Raw genomic sequence first — 17983 nt, 5'->3', positions numbered from 1 at the left:
GTTTTTAATACATGTTAGAACATAAACGGAGAAGTGATGCACAGTGTGCAATCAAATTGAACTGATCTGGGGTTTTATACACGGGATAATATATATTGGGGAGTGAGGTACAATATGTGATCTAATCGAGGCCATCTGGTGTATAGATGGAGGATAACGAGTACCGGAGAGTGATTTACAGTGTGTAACCCAATCGAGTGGATCTGGTGTTTTAAACATAGGCAATACATACTGGTGAGTGAGTAACTGTGCACAATCTAACTGAGGGGATCTGGGGGTTTATATATAGGATAAGCATATGTGTCTACATAAATTCCACAAACATCTGGAATAAAGTGGGTGAACTTGCAGCATGGGTTGGTACCTGTGAATTCGATATTGTGGCGATTTCAGAAAAATGGATAGAGCAGGATTAAGAATGGTTGTTTCAGGTTCCGGGATTTAGATGTTTCAGTAAGAACAGAGAAGATGGTAAAAGAGGGGGAGGTGTCGCATTGTTAGTCAAGGATAGTATTACATTGATAGAAAGAACGTTTGAGAACTCGTATATTTAGGTAATATGGACTGAGTTTAGAAGCAGGAAATGAGAAGGTACACGATTGGCTGTTTTCTATAGGCTTCCAAATAATTCCAGAGACGTAGAGGAGAAGAGAGCAAAGATAATTATGGATAGGAGCAAAAGTGACAGTGTAGTTGTTATGGGGGAGTTCAACTTTCGAAATCTAGATTGAAAATAACATTGATGGAATACAGGTGGGTCAGTTTTTGTCCAGTGTGTTCAGGGTGGTTTCCTGATACAGTATGTAGAAAAGCTAACATGGGCAGAGGCTGCGTTGGATTTGGTACAAGGTAACGAACCACTTCAGGTGCCAGATTTTCAGGTAAGTGAGTATTTTGAGGAAAATGATCACAATGTGGTTGCGTGAAAGCCAGGCAAGAGTTATTGTTGGGGAAAGAGAATTATGATGTGATTAGGCTAAATTTAGGATGCAGAGGATGGGGAAGGAAGCTGCAGGGGATTGGCACAGTTGAAATGTGGAGCTTATTCAATGAACAGATATTGCGTAACCTTGATAAATGTGCACCTGTCAGGTAGGGCGGTGGTCGAGCCAGGGAGCCGTGGTTTACTAAAGATGTTGAATCTCTTCACAAGAGGAAGAAGTAAATTTATATTAGGATCAGACGTGAAGGCTCAGTCAGGGCATTTGTGAATTACAAGTTATGCAAGGTAAGGTCTCAGTGACAGAGCTATGAAGAGCCAGAAGGGGGCGTAACAAGTGGTTGGCAGATAAGATCAAGGGAAACCTGAAAGCTTTCTATACGGATATCAGGAATAAAGGTATGACGACAGAAAGATTAGGGACAATCATGTATAGTTGTAGGAAGTTGTGAGTGGAGTCACAGGAAAGCGCCAAATGAATAATTTTCGTCAGCATCCCCAATCAGAAAAGACAATGTTGTCGAGGAGAATACTCAGATACAAGATATTAGACTAGACGAGATTGAGGTTCACAAGGAGGAGGTGTTAACAATTGTGGAAAGTGTGACGATAGAGCACTCCCCTGGGCTGGTTGGGATTTATCATAGAATTCTCTGGGAAGTTAGGGAGGAGATTGCAGAGCCTTTTGCTTTGATCTTCCTGTCGTTATTATCTACAGGACTAGTGCAAGAAGGCTGGAAGATAGGATATACGGTTCACTTATTCAAAAAGGTGAGTAGAGACAACCCTGGTAATCATAGACCAGTGAGCCTCACTTTGGCTAAAATAGTTAAAATATTGGAAAGGTTATGAGAGATAGGATATCGAACCATCAAGAGAGAATAAATCTCATTAGTGATAGTCAACATGGTTTTGTGAAGGGTAGTTCGTGCCTCACAAACCTTATTGAGCTCTTTCAAATGGGGACCAAACAGGTGGATGACGGTAAAGCCGTTGATGTGGTGCATATGGATTTCAGTAAGGCGTTTGATGAGTTTCCCAATGGTAGGCTATTATACAAAATACGGAGGCAAGGGGTTAAAGTTAATTTAATGGGTTTGGAACAGAAATTAGCTAGCTCAAAGAGGGAAGAGGGTGGTGATTGATAGAACATTTTCATTCTGGAGTACAGTTATTCGTAGTGTACCACAATAATCTGTTTTGGGGACATTGTGCTTTGTTATTTTTATAAATGACCGAGGTGAGTGTGTAGCAGAAAGAGTTTGTAAATTTTCGGATGAAACTCAGATCAGTGGAGTTGTGGACTGTGCCGAATAATGTTGCAGGTTACAGAGGGACATAGCTAATCTCCAGAGCTGAGCTGAGAGGTGGCAAATGAAGTTTAATGTGGAAAAGTGTGAGATAATTCGCTTTGGAAGGAGAAATGGTAATAAAGAGAACTGGGCGCATGGTAAGATTCTTGGTGAGCATAAATGAGTATAGAGATCTTGTTGTCTACGTACATAGATCCCTGAAAGTTGCAACCCAGGTTGATAGGGCTGTTAAGAAGGCATTCGGTGTATTAGCTTTTATTGGTACAGGGATTGAGTTTCAGAACATCGAGGTCATGCTGCACCTGTACAAAACTCTGGCGCAGCCACACTTGGAGTAGTGCGTACAGTTCTGGGCACTACATTATTGGAAGAATATGGAAGCTTTGGAAAGGTTTAAGGGGAGATTTATGAGGGTGCTGCCTGGTATGGAGGCAATGTCTAATGATGAAAGTCTGAGGGAATTGAAGCTGTCTTAGTTAGAGAGAAGACGTTTGAGAGGTGACTTAATTGAAACATATAAGAAAATCAGAGGGTTAGATAGTGTGGACAGTGAGAGCATTTTTCCTCAGATGGTGATGGCTCGCACGAGGGGACATAAATTTAAACTGAGGGATGATAGGTATAAGACTGGTGACAGATGTAGTTTCTTCACTCAGAGAATAGTAGGTGCATGGAACACACTGCCGGAAATAGGTGTAGACTCGCCATCTTTAAATGGTCATTGGATACACATACGGATGAAAATGAAATAGTTGAGAATGGAAAGGCTATAGATTGGTTCCACAGGTCGGCACAACATCGAGGGCCGAATGCCTTGCACTGCACTCTCTGTTCTACTGTTCCATGCTCTGCCCTTGAATGACCCAGATCTTAATGAAGTCAGTCTTTTGCTCCTGGTATTCTTTAGAATGCTTTCGGGTTTCCTTGATCTTACCTGCCAAAGACTTCTTATGTCCCCTCCTGGATCTTCTCAGCTCCCTCTTTATGTCCTTCCTGGCTGCCTTGTTACTCTCACGCGCCCTAGCTGAGCCTTCACGTCTCATCTTTACATAAGCTGGTCTGCGTGGCATTTGAGAAAGACTTCGGATGGGGCCTCGCTCTACAGAATTCAAACTTTGCGACAGATACTGAACAAATCTGAATTAGTGGTGCTGGAAAAGCACAGCATGGCAGGCAGCATCTGTGGAGCAGGAAAATCGGCGTTTCGGGCAAAAGCCCATCATCAGGAGCTGAACAAGTCTGTACACGTGCAATTCAGTGGGTGAACTATATCAGTTTTGGCATATTTGTGTCGCGCAGATATTTGGTGCTTGGAAAGTAAGACAAAACTGGGGAAATGTGACATTGTCTCAGGGATTCACTGCAAGCAATCTCTAGAATTTGCATTTTAATCACCTTCAAAAAACTCCTCCATTTACTACCTCTGTAACGAAAATTCATATTGTGATGATACATTAATATGGGACTGAAATCAGCTTTTGATTCATTGCACATTGTGACAGTATTTTTGGCCCAGACATAAATTTGGAGACATGTAACACAACAGAAGCTTTCTGTGTTTCTGCTACCAAATTAACATATGATCGTTTATTTTATCTTGTCTTCGGTGTAACATTCACAAAGCATCAATTCACATGTCACATTGTTTCAGTTCTCCTAACAATTCACCAGACTCGCCATATTTAACCCAGTGCAAGTCGAGAATGGGATTACATAGAGAATAGATTTCTCTCTCCTCTGCAGCTGTTGAAATTCCCAGGCCACTTTCAGCGTGTGTTAGATATTGATAAAATTTCCGACTTCCCCCATCCTGAGCCCATCAAATACACTCAGGGCAGCAACATCACTGGGTTAAATCAGAGTATGTGTCCCTCTCACATTTTCAATCCAGACCTCACCAAAACATGTGGAGAATGAAGTCAGATGCAAAGTGAAGAACCCTCTATACTACCCCTATTAAACACTCCCTGGACAGGTGCAGCACAGTGTTCAATGCAGAGTAAAGCGCTTTCTACACTGATTCGATAATACGAGGCAGAGCACTGGGATAGGATTAAAGTTAAGCAGCATTGAAAACATGCAGATGCTCCCTCCAAATTACACAGAGATATTGATAGATCGGGGGAACGGGAAGAAACTGTTAGAAGCAAAAATGATCCTGGACTTGAGAGGATAAATTCTGAGGAGAGATTGTACAAATGTTTCCGCTCAAATTGAAAAGACTCAGGGGAGATCTAAGCAAAGCCGTCAAGATATCAACTGGATGAGACATGTTCCACCAAGATAAAGAATGCCGACTGGTTGCAGATTGTGGAACGAGATGGAGCAGAGCCTGAGACTGAATGCTCAGAGACCTCAGGAGAGATTTAAGAAGTGCTTTGAGACACAAGGCGTGAGAGAGATTTGGAATCCTCTACCACAAACAGCGAAGATGTCGGGTCTGCTGTTCAGTTTAAATCTCAGACAGATATGTTTTCAGTCAGTGAAGTTCATGAGGGGTGTGGGCCAAAGGGAGGAACATGGAGTGAAGGGACACATCAGCCATGACCACGTCGAATGATAGATCAGGCATAAGGGCGGAATGGCTTAGCATAGTTCTTATGTTCCAAAGTTAACATCCCACTGCACTGTCCCCATCAAACACTTTCTGATTAGGGACAGGATCGAGTTGGATATACTGTAAGGCTATCTTTAATGTATCCCCAACAACCCCCACAGGATGGCCAGAACAGGGTTACATGCAGAGGAAACACCGCTCCACACAATCCCCAGACAGGTAAAGCATGGAGTTTTATACAGCTGAAATCCCAATACATGTTTTTAAGGCATGTACAATCTGACAAGAGGTGCTGAGTTAAATTCACTCTCAACTCTCATTATCTTATATTCAGATGCACAGACAGAGACAAACACAATGCCAGGCCGCACAGACATGTACACACACATATCAAGATCTGAAGTACTCTACAAATTCAACACCAAGTTCTTTATTTGCTTCTCACTGTTATGTTCTGATTCCCTGTTAGATTACTGTTCTGAAGATACACATGGCCGTCGTCCTCATCCCTTGTGGCATGTCCTGCAACCGAGCACAGCATCTGATTTCAGGTCAGAATGCAGGACAGAAGACACTCAGTGCCGGGGGGAGGTGTGTCTTGAGCCTGACCCAGGTGTGTGGATGTCCGGCGTTAATCTGACATTCAGGGATTGTTTCACATAGATATAATGTGTGTGTGTGTGTGTGTCTGTGTGTGTGTGTGTCTGTGTGTGTGCGTATCTCTGTGTGCCTGTGTGAGTGAGAAATCGAGTAAGAGACCCGAGCCCTGCGTTGTTGGAGCTAGTACCCCTTTACTACACAATCTATTAAGTATTAACTATTATTTTCCATTTTGTTGTGCACAAATCAGAGTGATCTTATGGGATAGTGACACCAAATTTTAGAATGTTTTGCCAATGTCATCGAGCCGTTGGACTAGGGAAGTGAGGATGTTTTGCTTTGTCTGCAGAGGCAGTGAGTGATGGGGAACTCAAAGGGAATGTTTTTTCATTCGGTAATGGGATGTGGGCATCATTGGCTGGGTTCAGCATTTATTCCCCCATTCTTATCAGCCCTTGAGAAGTTGGGAGTGTTCTGCCTCACGGAACAGAAACACTCCAAAAATAATTTTGACTGATGAACAGAATGTGACAGAAAATAAAATTCAGCTTTCTCTATTCCAACTCACAATGTAATATTCAAATGTTTAATTAATACGGCGTTAGAGACTGGAATTTCATCGATGATATCAACGATTTTATGTATTCAAGACACACCTCCCCCCAGCCCTAAGTGGCTTCTGTACTGCATACTGACCTGAAATCAGATGCTATGCTCGGTAGCAGGACATGCCACAAGGGATGAGGACGACGACCATGTGTATTCCATAACACAACGGGAAGTGTGTTACTGTTTGAAATCGAATTGAGGACGAAGATGTTGCAGGTAAGGGACAAAGGAAGGAATGAGGGGTTAGATCACAGTTCAGCCATGCTCTTATTGGTGTCTCGTAGTGTTGTCCAACATGGAAACAGACGCTCATCCATGCTGACCAGTTATCCCAGGTCTATTTAGTCCCATTTGGCCCATTTGCCTCGAAACTCTTCCTGGTTATATACCCATCCAGACGTTCAATAAATGTTCGAAATGTGCCAGCCTTCGCCACTTCCTCTGGCAGCTCATTCCATATATACATCATGTACTGCGTAAAGAAAATTACCCCTTAAGTCCCTATGAATTCCTGCCCCTCAGCCTAAAGCCATTGCCTCTATTTCTGGATTCCCCCAGCCCATGGAAAATACAATCTTAATTACCATCTCCAAGACCCTCATGATTTTATAAATAAAAAACAAATGCCCCCTCCTCTGTGACAATCGTTACAGGGAAAACCGCCCCAGGCAGTTCAGTGGTTCAGTATACCTCAAACCCTCAAATGACGACATTATTGCGAATCTTTTCTGAACGTTTTCAAGTTTCATTACATCCTTCTTAAAGGAGGGAGACCAGAATTCCATGTAATATTCATAAATTGGCCGAACCAATATCCTGTACAGCCGCAACGGGACCTCACAACTCTTATTCTCAATGCACTGAAAAGTAAAGGCAAGCAAACGAAACGCCTTCTTCTCTATCCTATCTACCTGAAAATACACTTTCAAGAAACTATGAAGCTACACTACAAGGTCTCGTTGTTCAGCAACACACCCCCATGAACATACCATTACCTGCATATATCTTGTACTGATTTGCCTTTCCAAAATGCAGCACATCACATTTATCCAAATTACTCTATCTGCCACTCCTCCGCCAACTGGTCCAACTGATCAAGTTCCTATTGTACTATGAGATAACGTTCTTCGCTGTCCACTGCATCTCCAGTTTTGTGACAGCTGTAAACTTCCTAAAAATAACTCCTATGCTCACTTCCAAATCATTTTTAAATATAACGAAAAGCCGATTCACTGTGGCAATACATCGGTCAGAGGACTCCAGCCTGGAAAACAACCAACCAACACCACCACCACTCATTTACCTTGGAGCCAGTTCGGGATCGAAATAGCCAGTTATCCCTATATTCCATGTGATCTAACCAGGCGAACCACTCTGCAGCATGAAATCTTGCAAATGCATTACGAAATACCCCAAAGATCACGTCCACCATTCTGCCGTCATCATTCATCTTCCGTTACTTCTTTTAAAAATTCAATCAAGTTAGTGAGACATGACTTCTCAAGCATTACGCAGTGTTGACTATCCCTAATCAATCTTTGTCATTCCAAATACTTGCATTCCAAAAACTATCCCATCACTGATATTAGACTTTTTTTGGTCTGCAGTTCCTTCCTACCTTTCTGAAATAGTGACACATCATGTGGCACGTCACCTCTGACGACTGATGAAGCAAAGATCTCAGCAAAGTGCACAGCAATCATTTCTCCAGCTTCCCACAGAGATCGAGACTTTACCTGATAAAGTCCTGGGATTTATCCACCTTTTTGCATTTTAAGACATCCAGCACCTGCTCCCTTCTCATATGGACATTTTTCAAGATAACACCATCGATTTCCCCACCTTCAATTTTCTTCTTCATAGTAAACACTAATGCAAAATACTCGTTTAGAATATCCCCACCCCCTGCTGCTCCATTCATCGGCTGCATTGCTGACGTTTAAGGGAATCTACTCTCTCGTTTAGTTAGCCTTTTGTCCTTCTTTCATTTATGACATGCATTTGGATTCTCATTAACCCTATTTGCCAAAGTTATCTCGTGTCCCGTTTTCACACTCCTGATTCGCCTCTCAAGTATATTCCGACTACATTTATACTCTGCTAATGATTCACTTGATCTCTGCTGTCGATACCTGACATATGCTTCCTTCTTTTTTCTTAACCACAACCTCAATTTCTCTAGTGATCCAGTATTCCCTTTTGAGTCTAGCAATGTCCTTCACCCGAACAGGAACATGCTGTCTCTGGATTCTTATTATCCCATTTTTGAAGGCTTCTCATTTTCCAACTGTTGCTTTCCTGGGAACATTCACCCCCAATCAGCTTCGGAATATTCTTTCCTAATACCTTCAAAATTGGCGTTCCTCCACTTTAGAACATTAAGTTTTAGAACTGGTCTATATTTTCCCATCACTGTTTTAAAACAATAGAGTTATGGCCTCTGGCCCAACGTGCTCCCTCACTGACTCCTCAGTGACCTGCTCGACATAGTTTCCCAAGAGTAAGTTAAATTATTCACTGTCTCTAGTCGGGACATCCACATAATTTATTAGAACGTTTTCTTACACACACTTGACAAATTCCTTTCCGTCTAAACCCTTAAAACTATGGCAATTTTAGTTTATGTTTGCAAGGTTAAAATCCCCTACCATTACCATTGTATTATTCTTACCGATAACTACGATCCTTTTGCAAGATTGTTTATCAATTTCCAGTTGATTATTGTAGGGTGTATAGTACAATCCCGATAAGGTAATCATTCCTTTCTAAGTTCCTGCTCCACATCCCTGGATGTGTTACCAAGTGCATCCTCCTTCTGTACATAGAACATCAAACATTACGTTCTCTTTGTCCGTCGATGTTGCGCCGACCTGTGGAATCACCCTGAAGCCCATCTAACCTACTGTATTCCATTCTCGTGCATATGCCTATTCCAAAAACAATTTAAATGCCCTTAAAGTTGGCGAGTGCACCACTGTTGCAGGCAGTGCGTTCCACACCACTACTACTCTCTGAGTAAAGGAACTACCTCTGTTGTTCGTCCTATATCTACAACCCTTCAAATTAAAGCTACATATCTTCGTGCTAGCCATTACCATCAGAGGAAATAGGATCTCACTGTCCAACTTAGCTAAATGTCTGATTGCCTTATATGTATCAATTTGGTCGCCTCTCAGTCTTTTTCTCTGCAATGAAAACACCCTGAGATCTCTCAGCCATTTCACGTAATACCTTCCCTCCACAACTGGCGACATCCTGGCAAATCCCCTCTGAAACATTTCCAAAGCATCCACATCCTTCCTATAATGCGGTGACCAGAACTGTACGCAATTCTCCAAATGTGGTTGTATCAGTGTTTTTTTTTTTAATGCTGCAGCAAGATGTCCTGGACCCGAAACTCAATCCCTTGATCAATAACAGCTAACAAACTGTATGCCTTCTTACTCCACTATCAAACTTGGCGGTAATTTTCAAGGATCTTAAGTACCTTTCACCAAGATCTCTCTTCTCATCTACACTACCAAGAATCTTACCATTAGCCCAGTACTCTGTATTCCTGTTACTTCTTCCAAAGTGAATCACCTCACACTTCTCCACACTAAACTTCATTTGCCAACTATTTGCCCAACTATGCAGCTTATCTATATCTCTCTGTAAAATACAACATCCTTCACCATTATTCACAATTCGACCAACCTTAGTGTCATCCGCAAATTTACTAACGCACACTTCGATGCTCTCATTCACGCCATTTGTAAAAATGAAAAACAGTGGCCCGAAAGCAGATCCTTGCAGAACGCCACTAATAACCAAACTCCAGGATGAATATTTCCCATCAACCGTCACCTTCTGTCTGCTTTAAGCTAGCTAATTTCTCAACCAAACTGCTAAATCATCCTCAATCCCATGTCTCCGTATTTGTGCAATAGCTGACAGTGGGGAAACGTATCAAACACTTTCCTGAAATTCATGTCTACGATATCAACCGCTTTACCACCATCCACCTGCTTGGTCACCTTCTCAAAGAACTCACTAAAGCTCGTGAGGCACGACCTACCCTTCACAAAACCGTGTTAATTATCCCTTATGAACTTATTCATCTCTTGATGATTATAAATCCTGTCTCTAACAACCCTTTCCAAAACTTGTTGACAACAAAAGTAAGGCTCACTGGTCTATAATTTCCAAGGTTGTCTCTACTCCCCTTTTTGAACAAGGCAACAACATATGCTATCTTCCAGTCTTCTGGCACGAGTCCTGGAGGCAACGACGATATAAAAATCAAACCCAAAGTCTGAGCAATCTCCCCCTGACTTCCCTGAGAATCCTAGGATAAATCCTATCCAGCACAGGGGACTTATCTATTTTCATAGTTTCCAGAACTGCTAACACCTCCTCCTTATGCACCGCAATCCCATCTGGTCTAGTAGCTTGTATTTCAGTATTATCCTCGCACACATTGTCTTTTTCTCGTGTGAATACTGACGAAACATGTTTATTTAGAGCTTAATCTATCTCCTCTGACTCCACACACCACTTTGCAGTACTATGCGACATTAGCCCTAATCTTACTCTATTCATTCTTTTATTCGTGATGATGCTATAGAAAGCCTCAGGGTTTCCTTGATCCGCCAATGAATTCTCATGTTCCGTACTAGTTCGTCTTAGGTCTATCTTTGGATGTAATGCTATCCCTTATCAAAATTGACATTCCCTGTCCTCTTTTGCTTCATTTTCTTACGATGCCTTAGGGTTCACCTGCTTTCTTTTTTAGCGCTCTGCTTCAGAGAACATCTCTGGGACACCTGCACGAACCAACCATACCGCGCTGTGGACCAACATTTCAACTCCCCCTCCCACTCAGTCGAGGACATGGAGGTCCTGAGCCTCCTTCACCGCACCCCACCCCCACTCACTACCCGACGCTTGGAGGAAGAACGCCTCATCTTCCGCCTCGTAACACTTCAACCCCAGGGCATCAATGTGGACTTCATCAGTTTTCTCATTTCCCTTTCCCCCACCTCACCCCAGTTCCCAACTTCCAGCTCAGCACCGTCCCTGTGACCTGTGCGACCGGCCTATCTTCTTTTCCACCTGTCCACTCCCCCCTCCTCTCTGACCTGTCACCTTCATCCCCACCCCCACCCACTCACCTATTGTACTCTGTGGTACTTTATACCCACCCCACCCTCCTCTCAGTTATCTCTCCACCCTTCACGCACTCTGCCTGTATTCCTGATGAAGGGCTTTTGCCCGTAACGTCGATTTCACTGCTCCTCAGATGTTGCCTGAACTGCTGTGCTTTTACAGCACCACGGTATTCCAGAATCTAGTTTCCAGCATCTGCAGTCATTGTTTTTACCTTTGAGCGCATTGTACACCCTGTCCGAGATATTCTTGATCCTGGCACCGTGGAGGCAACAAGCTATTCGCGCGGTCCCCTGCAGAATGTTTGTATCTCTGAATTTAGAGGTTCCTCTCACAACCAATCGCTTGGAACCTGACATTCTACGTTTCATTAAAGACTGACTTGGTGACAGAAACTTGACTGCTGGTGCTACATTCATCTGAGATCCATCTCATGTACATCCCAAGCAGCATACTTGTTTGAGATGGGAATAGCCACAGAAACTCCAGCACTACCTGCCTCTTCTTCCTAACTTTAATAGACGTAACCCATCTACATGACTGTATCTGCGGATTTTCTCCCTTCCTATAACTGTTATGCTGCTGTAAATTCTTCACTGCCTCTAACTGCCGTTCCAGCTGATCAAAATAATGTTATTGAATTCAAAACCAAACAATCTTACTGCCAACATACTCAACAATAGCATGGAAACTCTCCCTAACCCCTCACATCGTAGAGGAAGGGCACATTACTCTCCTAAAGGCAATCTTTGCACCGGAACAATCTATAAGTGCAAGAAATAGCACAGTCTTACTGCTCCAATAAAGCACTGATCCAGGCAAATTCAGTATCAATATTTTGCATTTTTAAATTTGATCAAGAGGCAGAACTCAATACAAAGAACCCACTCTATTCACTATTGCAGACTTCCAAAAAAAGGGCAGTAAGGTTCCACTTAAAATATTTTAAAAACTAAGCACTTAGCTGCTCCTGTACTGCGAGCTCTCTCTCGCAGATTCCTTCAAGTTCATCTTGGAATTTGACTGTTGCTTATTTTTTCATAGACACACTTCGATGTCCAAAGATACTTCCTTGTAGCAGCTGTGTAAAACAGTTGTGTCGGTTTCTTTCTCCTTTAATACCTTGAGCACGAGGTTCTTGCCATTCTCTCTCTTTTTTTTTTAAAAAGTGTCATTTTTATTCTAATCCTTCTTTTCCCCAAAATTTCCAAAACAACGCAACAGCTTAGAAAACAGTAATTGCTGTTCCTGGAATTTGAGGAAATGACCTCTAATACCTAAATACCTAAAGAAAAAAAGTATTAGATTTTACAGCAACATTTTCTCCGGTCCTCTGTCTCAGATTACATGGATGATGAGAAAAATAAACAAAGGAAGGAACTGATATCTGGATCAAGCCGGGGGAACTGAATGGAAACAAAGTATCCATGGAAACACATTTATGATTTAAAAACATATTTTATACAGTATGCTATTTAATCTTTTTAATTGGAAGCTTCTTGTGTTTTTGCAATTTGTCCAGATGTGTGGATCCGAGAGTTCTGTGAGAAAGAGTTCCCCACTCAGGCTTGCAATAAGCGATGATACATTTACCAGATACTTTATTTTTGTGCCTGCTTCACTTGCTGTGCAGTGATTGCTTGGGAGATTTTTTTTTTTCTGAGGCATGAATCATTCCTCTTTCGGTTTGGGCTTTGTTGTTTAGCTTTCTATATTCTGCTGCTCATTGCTATTAGCAGTTTACTTTGACTTTGTTCCTCTTGTCTCTTCCGTGTTGCTCCTGGGATGGGGTCATTTCTTTCTCATTGGAAAAAACAACAAAATCCTGTTGCTACTCCTTTTTTTCCCCTTCGTCCATTCCTCACGTGGACACCTCGTTCCATTATCTGCTGCATCTCATGTTGGCTCTCAGTCACTTGGATTTCTTCATCAATTGAATTGTTTTTATAACTGGATATTTCACGGCATACTTTAACTGGTCTCTAAATTTTTTCTGTGTCACCACATAAATAAATGCATTTGTGCAGCAACTAAGGTTGCGCAGTATGTATGCAACTTGTTCAAAGAGATAAAAATCATCCACGTAATCACCAAGATAGAACATATATAAAATATACACAAACCAGAGAAGGATAAAATTGGCGGATATGGCAAATAGTAAAATCACAGATTTCTTTCTGCTGTCTATCTCTGGGTCATTCTCTGTTTTTCTCTGACCCCTCAGTCCTTTCCGTGCCTTAACTGCCTCAAAGATGTGCCTGACGGTCAGAATGTTGAGAAAGAGAATAAAAATGAATGGGAGAAATGGTGTTAAAAATATTTCAATATATGTAAAACTCACCCAATGTACATTGTCATAATAACTGTCTCTTGTGTAACAGTACCATGGAATGTTTCTAATGATCCTTCCGGATTCAAATATGAAGTAATTGGGAATATTCTTTAAAGAGAAGAAAATGCAAATTGTTGCCAGAACTCTCATTGCTGTTTTCGCTGTGCAATACTGAGATTTCATCTGATGAATACAAATGGCTACAAATCGATCAAATGTAAAAGCAACAGTGAACCAGACAGAACAATCAACAGTAAAGCAGCTCAGGACGTGGAGAACACTACAAACAGGAGTGATGTCCAGAAAAGACAGCGGATAATAATAGTAAACAAACTCATCAAATATGATATCAAAAATAATGAAGAGTAGATCAGACACTGCCATGGCGACGAAATAGCGAGTGGAACATGTTGAAAGGCCACACTTGCTCCGAGATAAGAATGCAATTGCCACCAGACTAACTGTAAGATGAAAGAAAATGGAAGAAAATAGATTAAAAAAGATTAATTAAGTTTTCTCGATACATGTTGAATTTTAGAACTCATGTTTCTTTTTGTTCAGTACAATGACATGAGAACCACTACAGTAGCTTCTCTCAAGTGAAATAACTTGCACTTTCAAAAGACAAACAGAATCACATGGGCAGAAAATTAATCTCAGAAACTCGACCAGGTACTCAATACGTCTTTTGGGGGGCGGGGGAGGGGTGGGTCAGGAGAAGTTATTTATTTTGCTTTACAGTTTATTCTATCTAGCTGTAATTTCCCATAACAAAACACTCACAAAAAACACAGAATCAGTAAAACAACGAATCGGAGACTCTTGATGGGCAACTATTTCACACAGAAGGTGGTTTAGTTTTGTAACGAACTGCCGCAGGAATTGATAAATACCAGTACAGATGTAATATTTAAAAGGCACTTGGACAGGTACATGAACAGGAAAAGTATAGAGGGCTTTGGATGGCACAGTGGTTTGCACTGCTGTCTCACAGTACAAGGGAGTCAGGTTAGATTCCAGCCTCACTGCAACTGTCGATGTGGAGATAACACGATTTCCCCGTGTTTTACGTCAGTTTCTGCCGGATGCACCAACTTCCAACAAAAATCCAAAAATGCACATGTCAGGTGGTATGAGTATGCTAAATTTTCCCTGGTGTTCAGGGATGTGTTGGTTAGGTGCGTCAGGCATTGGAATTGCAGGGGATAACGTAGGGAGATCGGATGCAGACTTGTTGGACTGAGCTGCCTGTTTCCACTGATGTGGATTCTATGAAGTGCAGGACTTAGTCGGCATGGACAAGTTGGACTGAAGTGTGTGTTTCCGTTGTACAACTCTATGATGCTCATCGTGCATTCAGGGGTGGTCATGGCATTGTAGGTCAATGGGTGTTTGGTAGATTCTTATAGCTTAAGATTATTATTGTCTGGTGTTTGCGGAGTGTGAATATTCTTTCACAATTACCATGACAAGCTGTATGGCTATCATGAAGTTTTGGGACACAAATTATACAATTATACTGTGCTGAACGTGGTGTAATTGTATGGGAACATCTTCGCTTTGGACATGACAAGTGGAGGGAAGGGCATTGGTGAGGCAACTGCAGAGTTTGGGGCCAAGGACACGACCTTGCAGAATTCGTGCATCAATGTATGACAGCTGAGATGATTGCCATTTTACTGCCAGAACCATCTTACATGTAGGCAGTGCAATAATAAAAAGAGTGGTAATTGCATTGACTCCAGTTTCTTCAAGGCATTCTGTTGTCAGTGTATTTTATGAGTTATACGTTAAGAACCCGGAGATTTTATTTCAGTTCATTAAAAAAAAACTATAAAAATAGTAACATCTGATTATGGAATAAATATTTTGTAATTGCAAGTCAAACCATCCGGAGTTTGTCACACTTTCGAGTTTAACACATGGTTATGTTGAATGGTCAGAAACTGTGGATCACGAATTGGAGTTGTGGAATGAGGTTGGACACCTGGCAGAGTCAGAACGTTCATCATTATCACACGAAAAGAAGACAAATCCTCTCTACCTGGAAAATTATATTTATGAGCTCTGCCAGTAACATGAATTATGCAGACGGCTTGTAGAATCTAACCAATATGCCTGAAGTCAAAAACCTTGTTCACGATTTTCTGATTCATTATACAACATTCTTTATTGTATTCTCTTTCTTTTCTGTACTCCTCTCTAATTTAATTATTTATCACAGCCATAATATTGCAAGTGCAAATGCCCACTATTTATTGCATCAGAATTTTTTCCTATCAAATTGTTATTTTGCTTTTTAATAATATTGCCTAAAAACTAACTGTTGCAACGTTCGTAACAAAACCTCTTCATCCCAAGGAGGACACACATCACAAAGTAATGGGCAGTGATCGCTTTAAAAATCAACTGCGCTTAGATTATGAATAACCGATTCAAACATTGTTAATCAAAATCTTATCAGATGCAGGTGCGAAATAGTGTCAACAGTTATTAGTCCAGATCCTTCATTATTAACATCAAGATAAAGAAATGTAGTAGCCATGATACAGGCTTGCCCTAACCATGCTGGAATATCAATCAGTCCAAAAGATTTTTAAAGTAAACATTATGTGTCCATCGGACAAATGAGTGAATTGACTTTGCTATTCTGTTATTTTCACGATGGGCGAATCAGTCACATATATGTACCCCCAATGCAACATTTAACTTTGCAAACTTAGTACCAACTATAGACATCAACGATTGATCTAATTTGCATTCAATCGTATTCACAATCTACAATGACAATTTCATCAGTGAACACATTAGAAATTAGAAATGTATTATGAAAGAAGCATTCCACGTTTACAGTCAAATTATGGTCCCTGTTATGAACGTAGTCAGGTATTCACTTGAATTCGGTTCATCACAAACAGTTACATTCTATATTCATAGATATTCCTACGTACACAAAGCCACTGGGGTAAGTTGTTCCCCTCCAGTTAGTAACCCACACTCAGTATAATTTTACTTTGAGTGATGCTCCCAGTAACACTTGGACACTGGAGTTACTTGTTCCTCTTTGAATAGGAACCCACATTCCGAATACTTCTAATTGGAAGATGCAGAGAAATGTACAACATGAGTGGTTCCAAGATTTACCAGGAGCTCCTACAACAGCAATGATGGTGTAGTAAACTTTTTTGATCAGTTGCCTTGGAAGATACATTTTATTGTTTGTGGCACTAACTCTCCCTTGCTGCAGCTGTTAATCTGTTGAAATTGGAGCATTATTTCGAATTGGAGGTAGCACAGTTTCAGAGACTTCACTTTATATTGTGTGGAATATCCGTTGGGAAATTATGATGACACTTTTAAAGTTTTAATCATTTTCAACAACCAAATTTTCCCAACAGGTTTACTTTAATGATGTTTTTCACTAAGTCAATTTGAATACCCCCAATTTCTAAATTAATTGGATCTTCTTGGGTCTCAAATGCGAATTGCAGGTTGTCTTCAAACGACAAGACTTGTTTTATTTCTCTCACAATTAGTCCCACAAATATAATTTTTTTGCACTTCTTTTCACCGAGGACACTTGTTGTTGCTGAGGCTATTCGGTCATTCAATGCCTCTCGTTGTAGAGTTCGTTGAGAGGTGTTCTATTCAACATGGTTATATTATTGCTTTCCGTTTAATTCACTTTTTCAACTCGTTTGGCAAAATCTATCTGTGAATGAATTCTCTGAATCAGAACCAAAAGTTCATAGTAACCATCACAACAGCTTGAACGTACACAAGTTAATATTTCTTCAAAGCGAAGACAAAAATTAGTTAGGTGCAACTTATGTGAATTTGCCATGTTAAATTGCCCATAGTGTTAGGTGAATGGGGTAAATGCATTGGAATGGGTTTAGGTGGGTTGCTCTTCGGAGGGTCGGTGTGGACTTGTTGGGCTGTAGGACCTGTTTCCACACTGTAAATCGTCTAATCTAATCTAAAAACAGAAACTAATTCAGAAAGTTAACTTACAAATCATTGAATGATAACATCATATGGGACAGACTTGACTCATCGATCTGTCTTGTTTGTAACTCGAAAATTATATTATACACGAGTCCCATTTCAAAACTTACTCCATTGTCTTGATTGTCTTTCAACTACTTTTTAAAGATTTTGAAGATTCTCAACTCTACCGACCGTCCTTTGGGTGTCATCTTCCCTTTAAACCTCGAGCCTTTCAGCTAGAAAAAATGGGTCACATTGCTATTGGATCTTCAGAGGAGGGGAAATACTGCTTTAGAGTCCCCAATCCATGCCCCTCATAGTCATATCCTCTTATCTCTACTCGTAAGATAGGAACTCGACCTTATCCAGAATCTGTCTTCACAACTAAACTGCTACTCTCCCAGCAACATTTTCACGAATGTCTTTGTGCACCCTGTCTAATGCAATCACATCCTTCTTATCGTACAGTGACCAGAACTGCACACAAAACTCCA

General features: G+C 41.1%; 1 protein-coding gene across 1 annotated transcript; it reads right to left on the bottom strand.

Moving 5' to 3' along the window:
* Positions 1-13079: 13079 nt before the first annotated feature.
* Positions 13080-16710, bottom strand: LOC148134819 (putative G protein-coupled receptor 139). The gene is made up of 2 exons (XM_087985376.1): positions 16644-16710; positions 13080-13960 (listed from the first exon to the last, which is right to left on the bottom strand). Exons 1-2 carry the CDS (start codon positions 16708-16710, stop codon positions 13080-13082), a joined length of 948 nt encoding a protein of 315 aa, XP_087841502.1.
* Positions 16711-17983: the final 1273 nt, after the last annotated feature.

The sequence above is a fragment of the Chiloscyllium plagiosum genome, unplaced genomic scaffold (genome assembly GCF_037043375.1).
Source record: "Chiloscyllium plagiosum isolate Xiang-an unplaced genomic scaffold, Cpla_swu_hap1 HiC_scaffold_52, whole genome shotgun sequence".
Classification (NCBI taxonomy): Eukaryota; Metazoa; Chordata; class Chondrichthyes; order Orectolobiformes; family Hemiscylliidae; genus Chiloscyllium; species Chiloscyllium plagiosum.
This window is presented reverse-complemented; position numbering and strand designations above follow the sequence as displayed.

What these genes read in the sequence shown, in the direction of transcription:
- LOC148134819 (XM_087985376.1), bottom strand. Translation starts at nt 16,710, where the DNA reads ATGTATCTTCCAAGGCAACTGATCAAAAAAGTTTACTACACCATCATT. An exon ending in TGCTGTTGTAGGAGCTCCTG is followed by an intron (nt 13,961 to 16,643) that starts GTAAATCTTGGA and finishes TTCATCTTACAG; the next exon opens with TTAGTCTGGTGGCAATTGCA.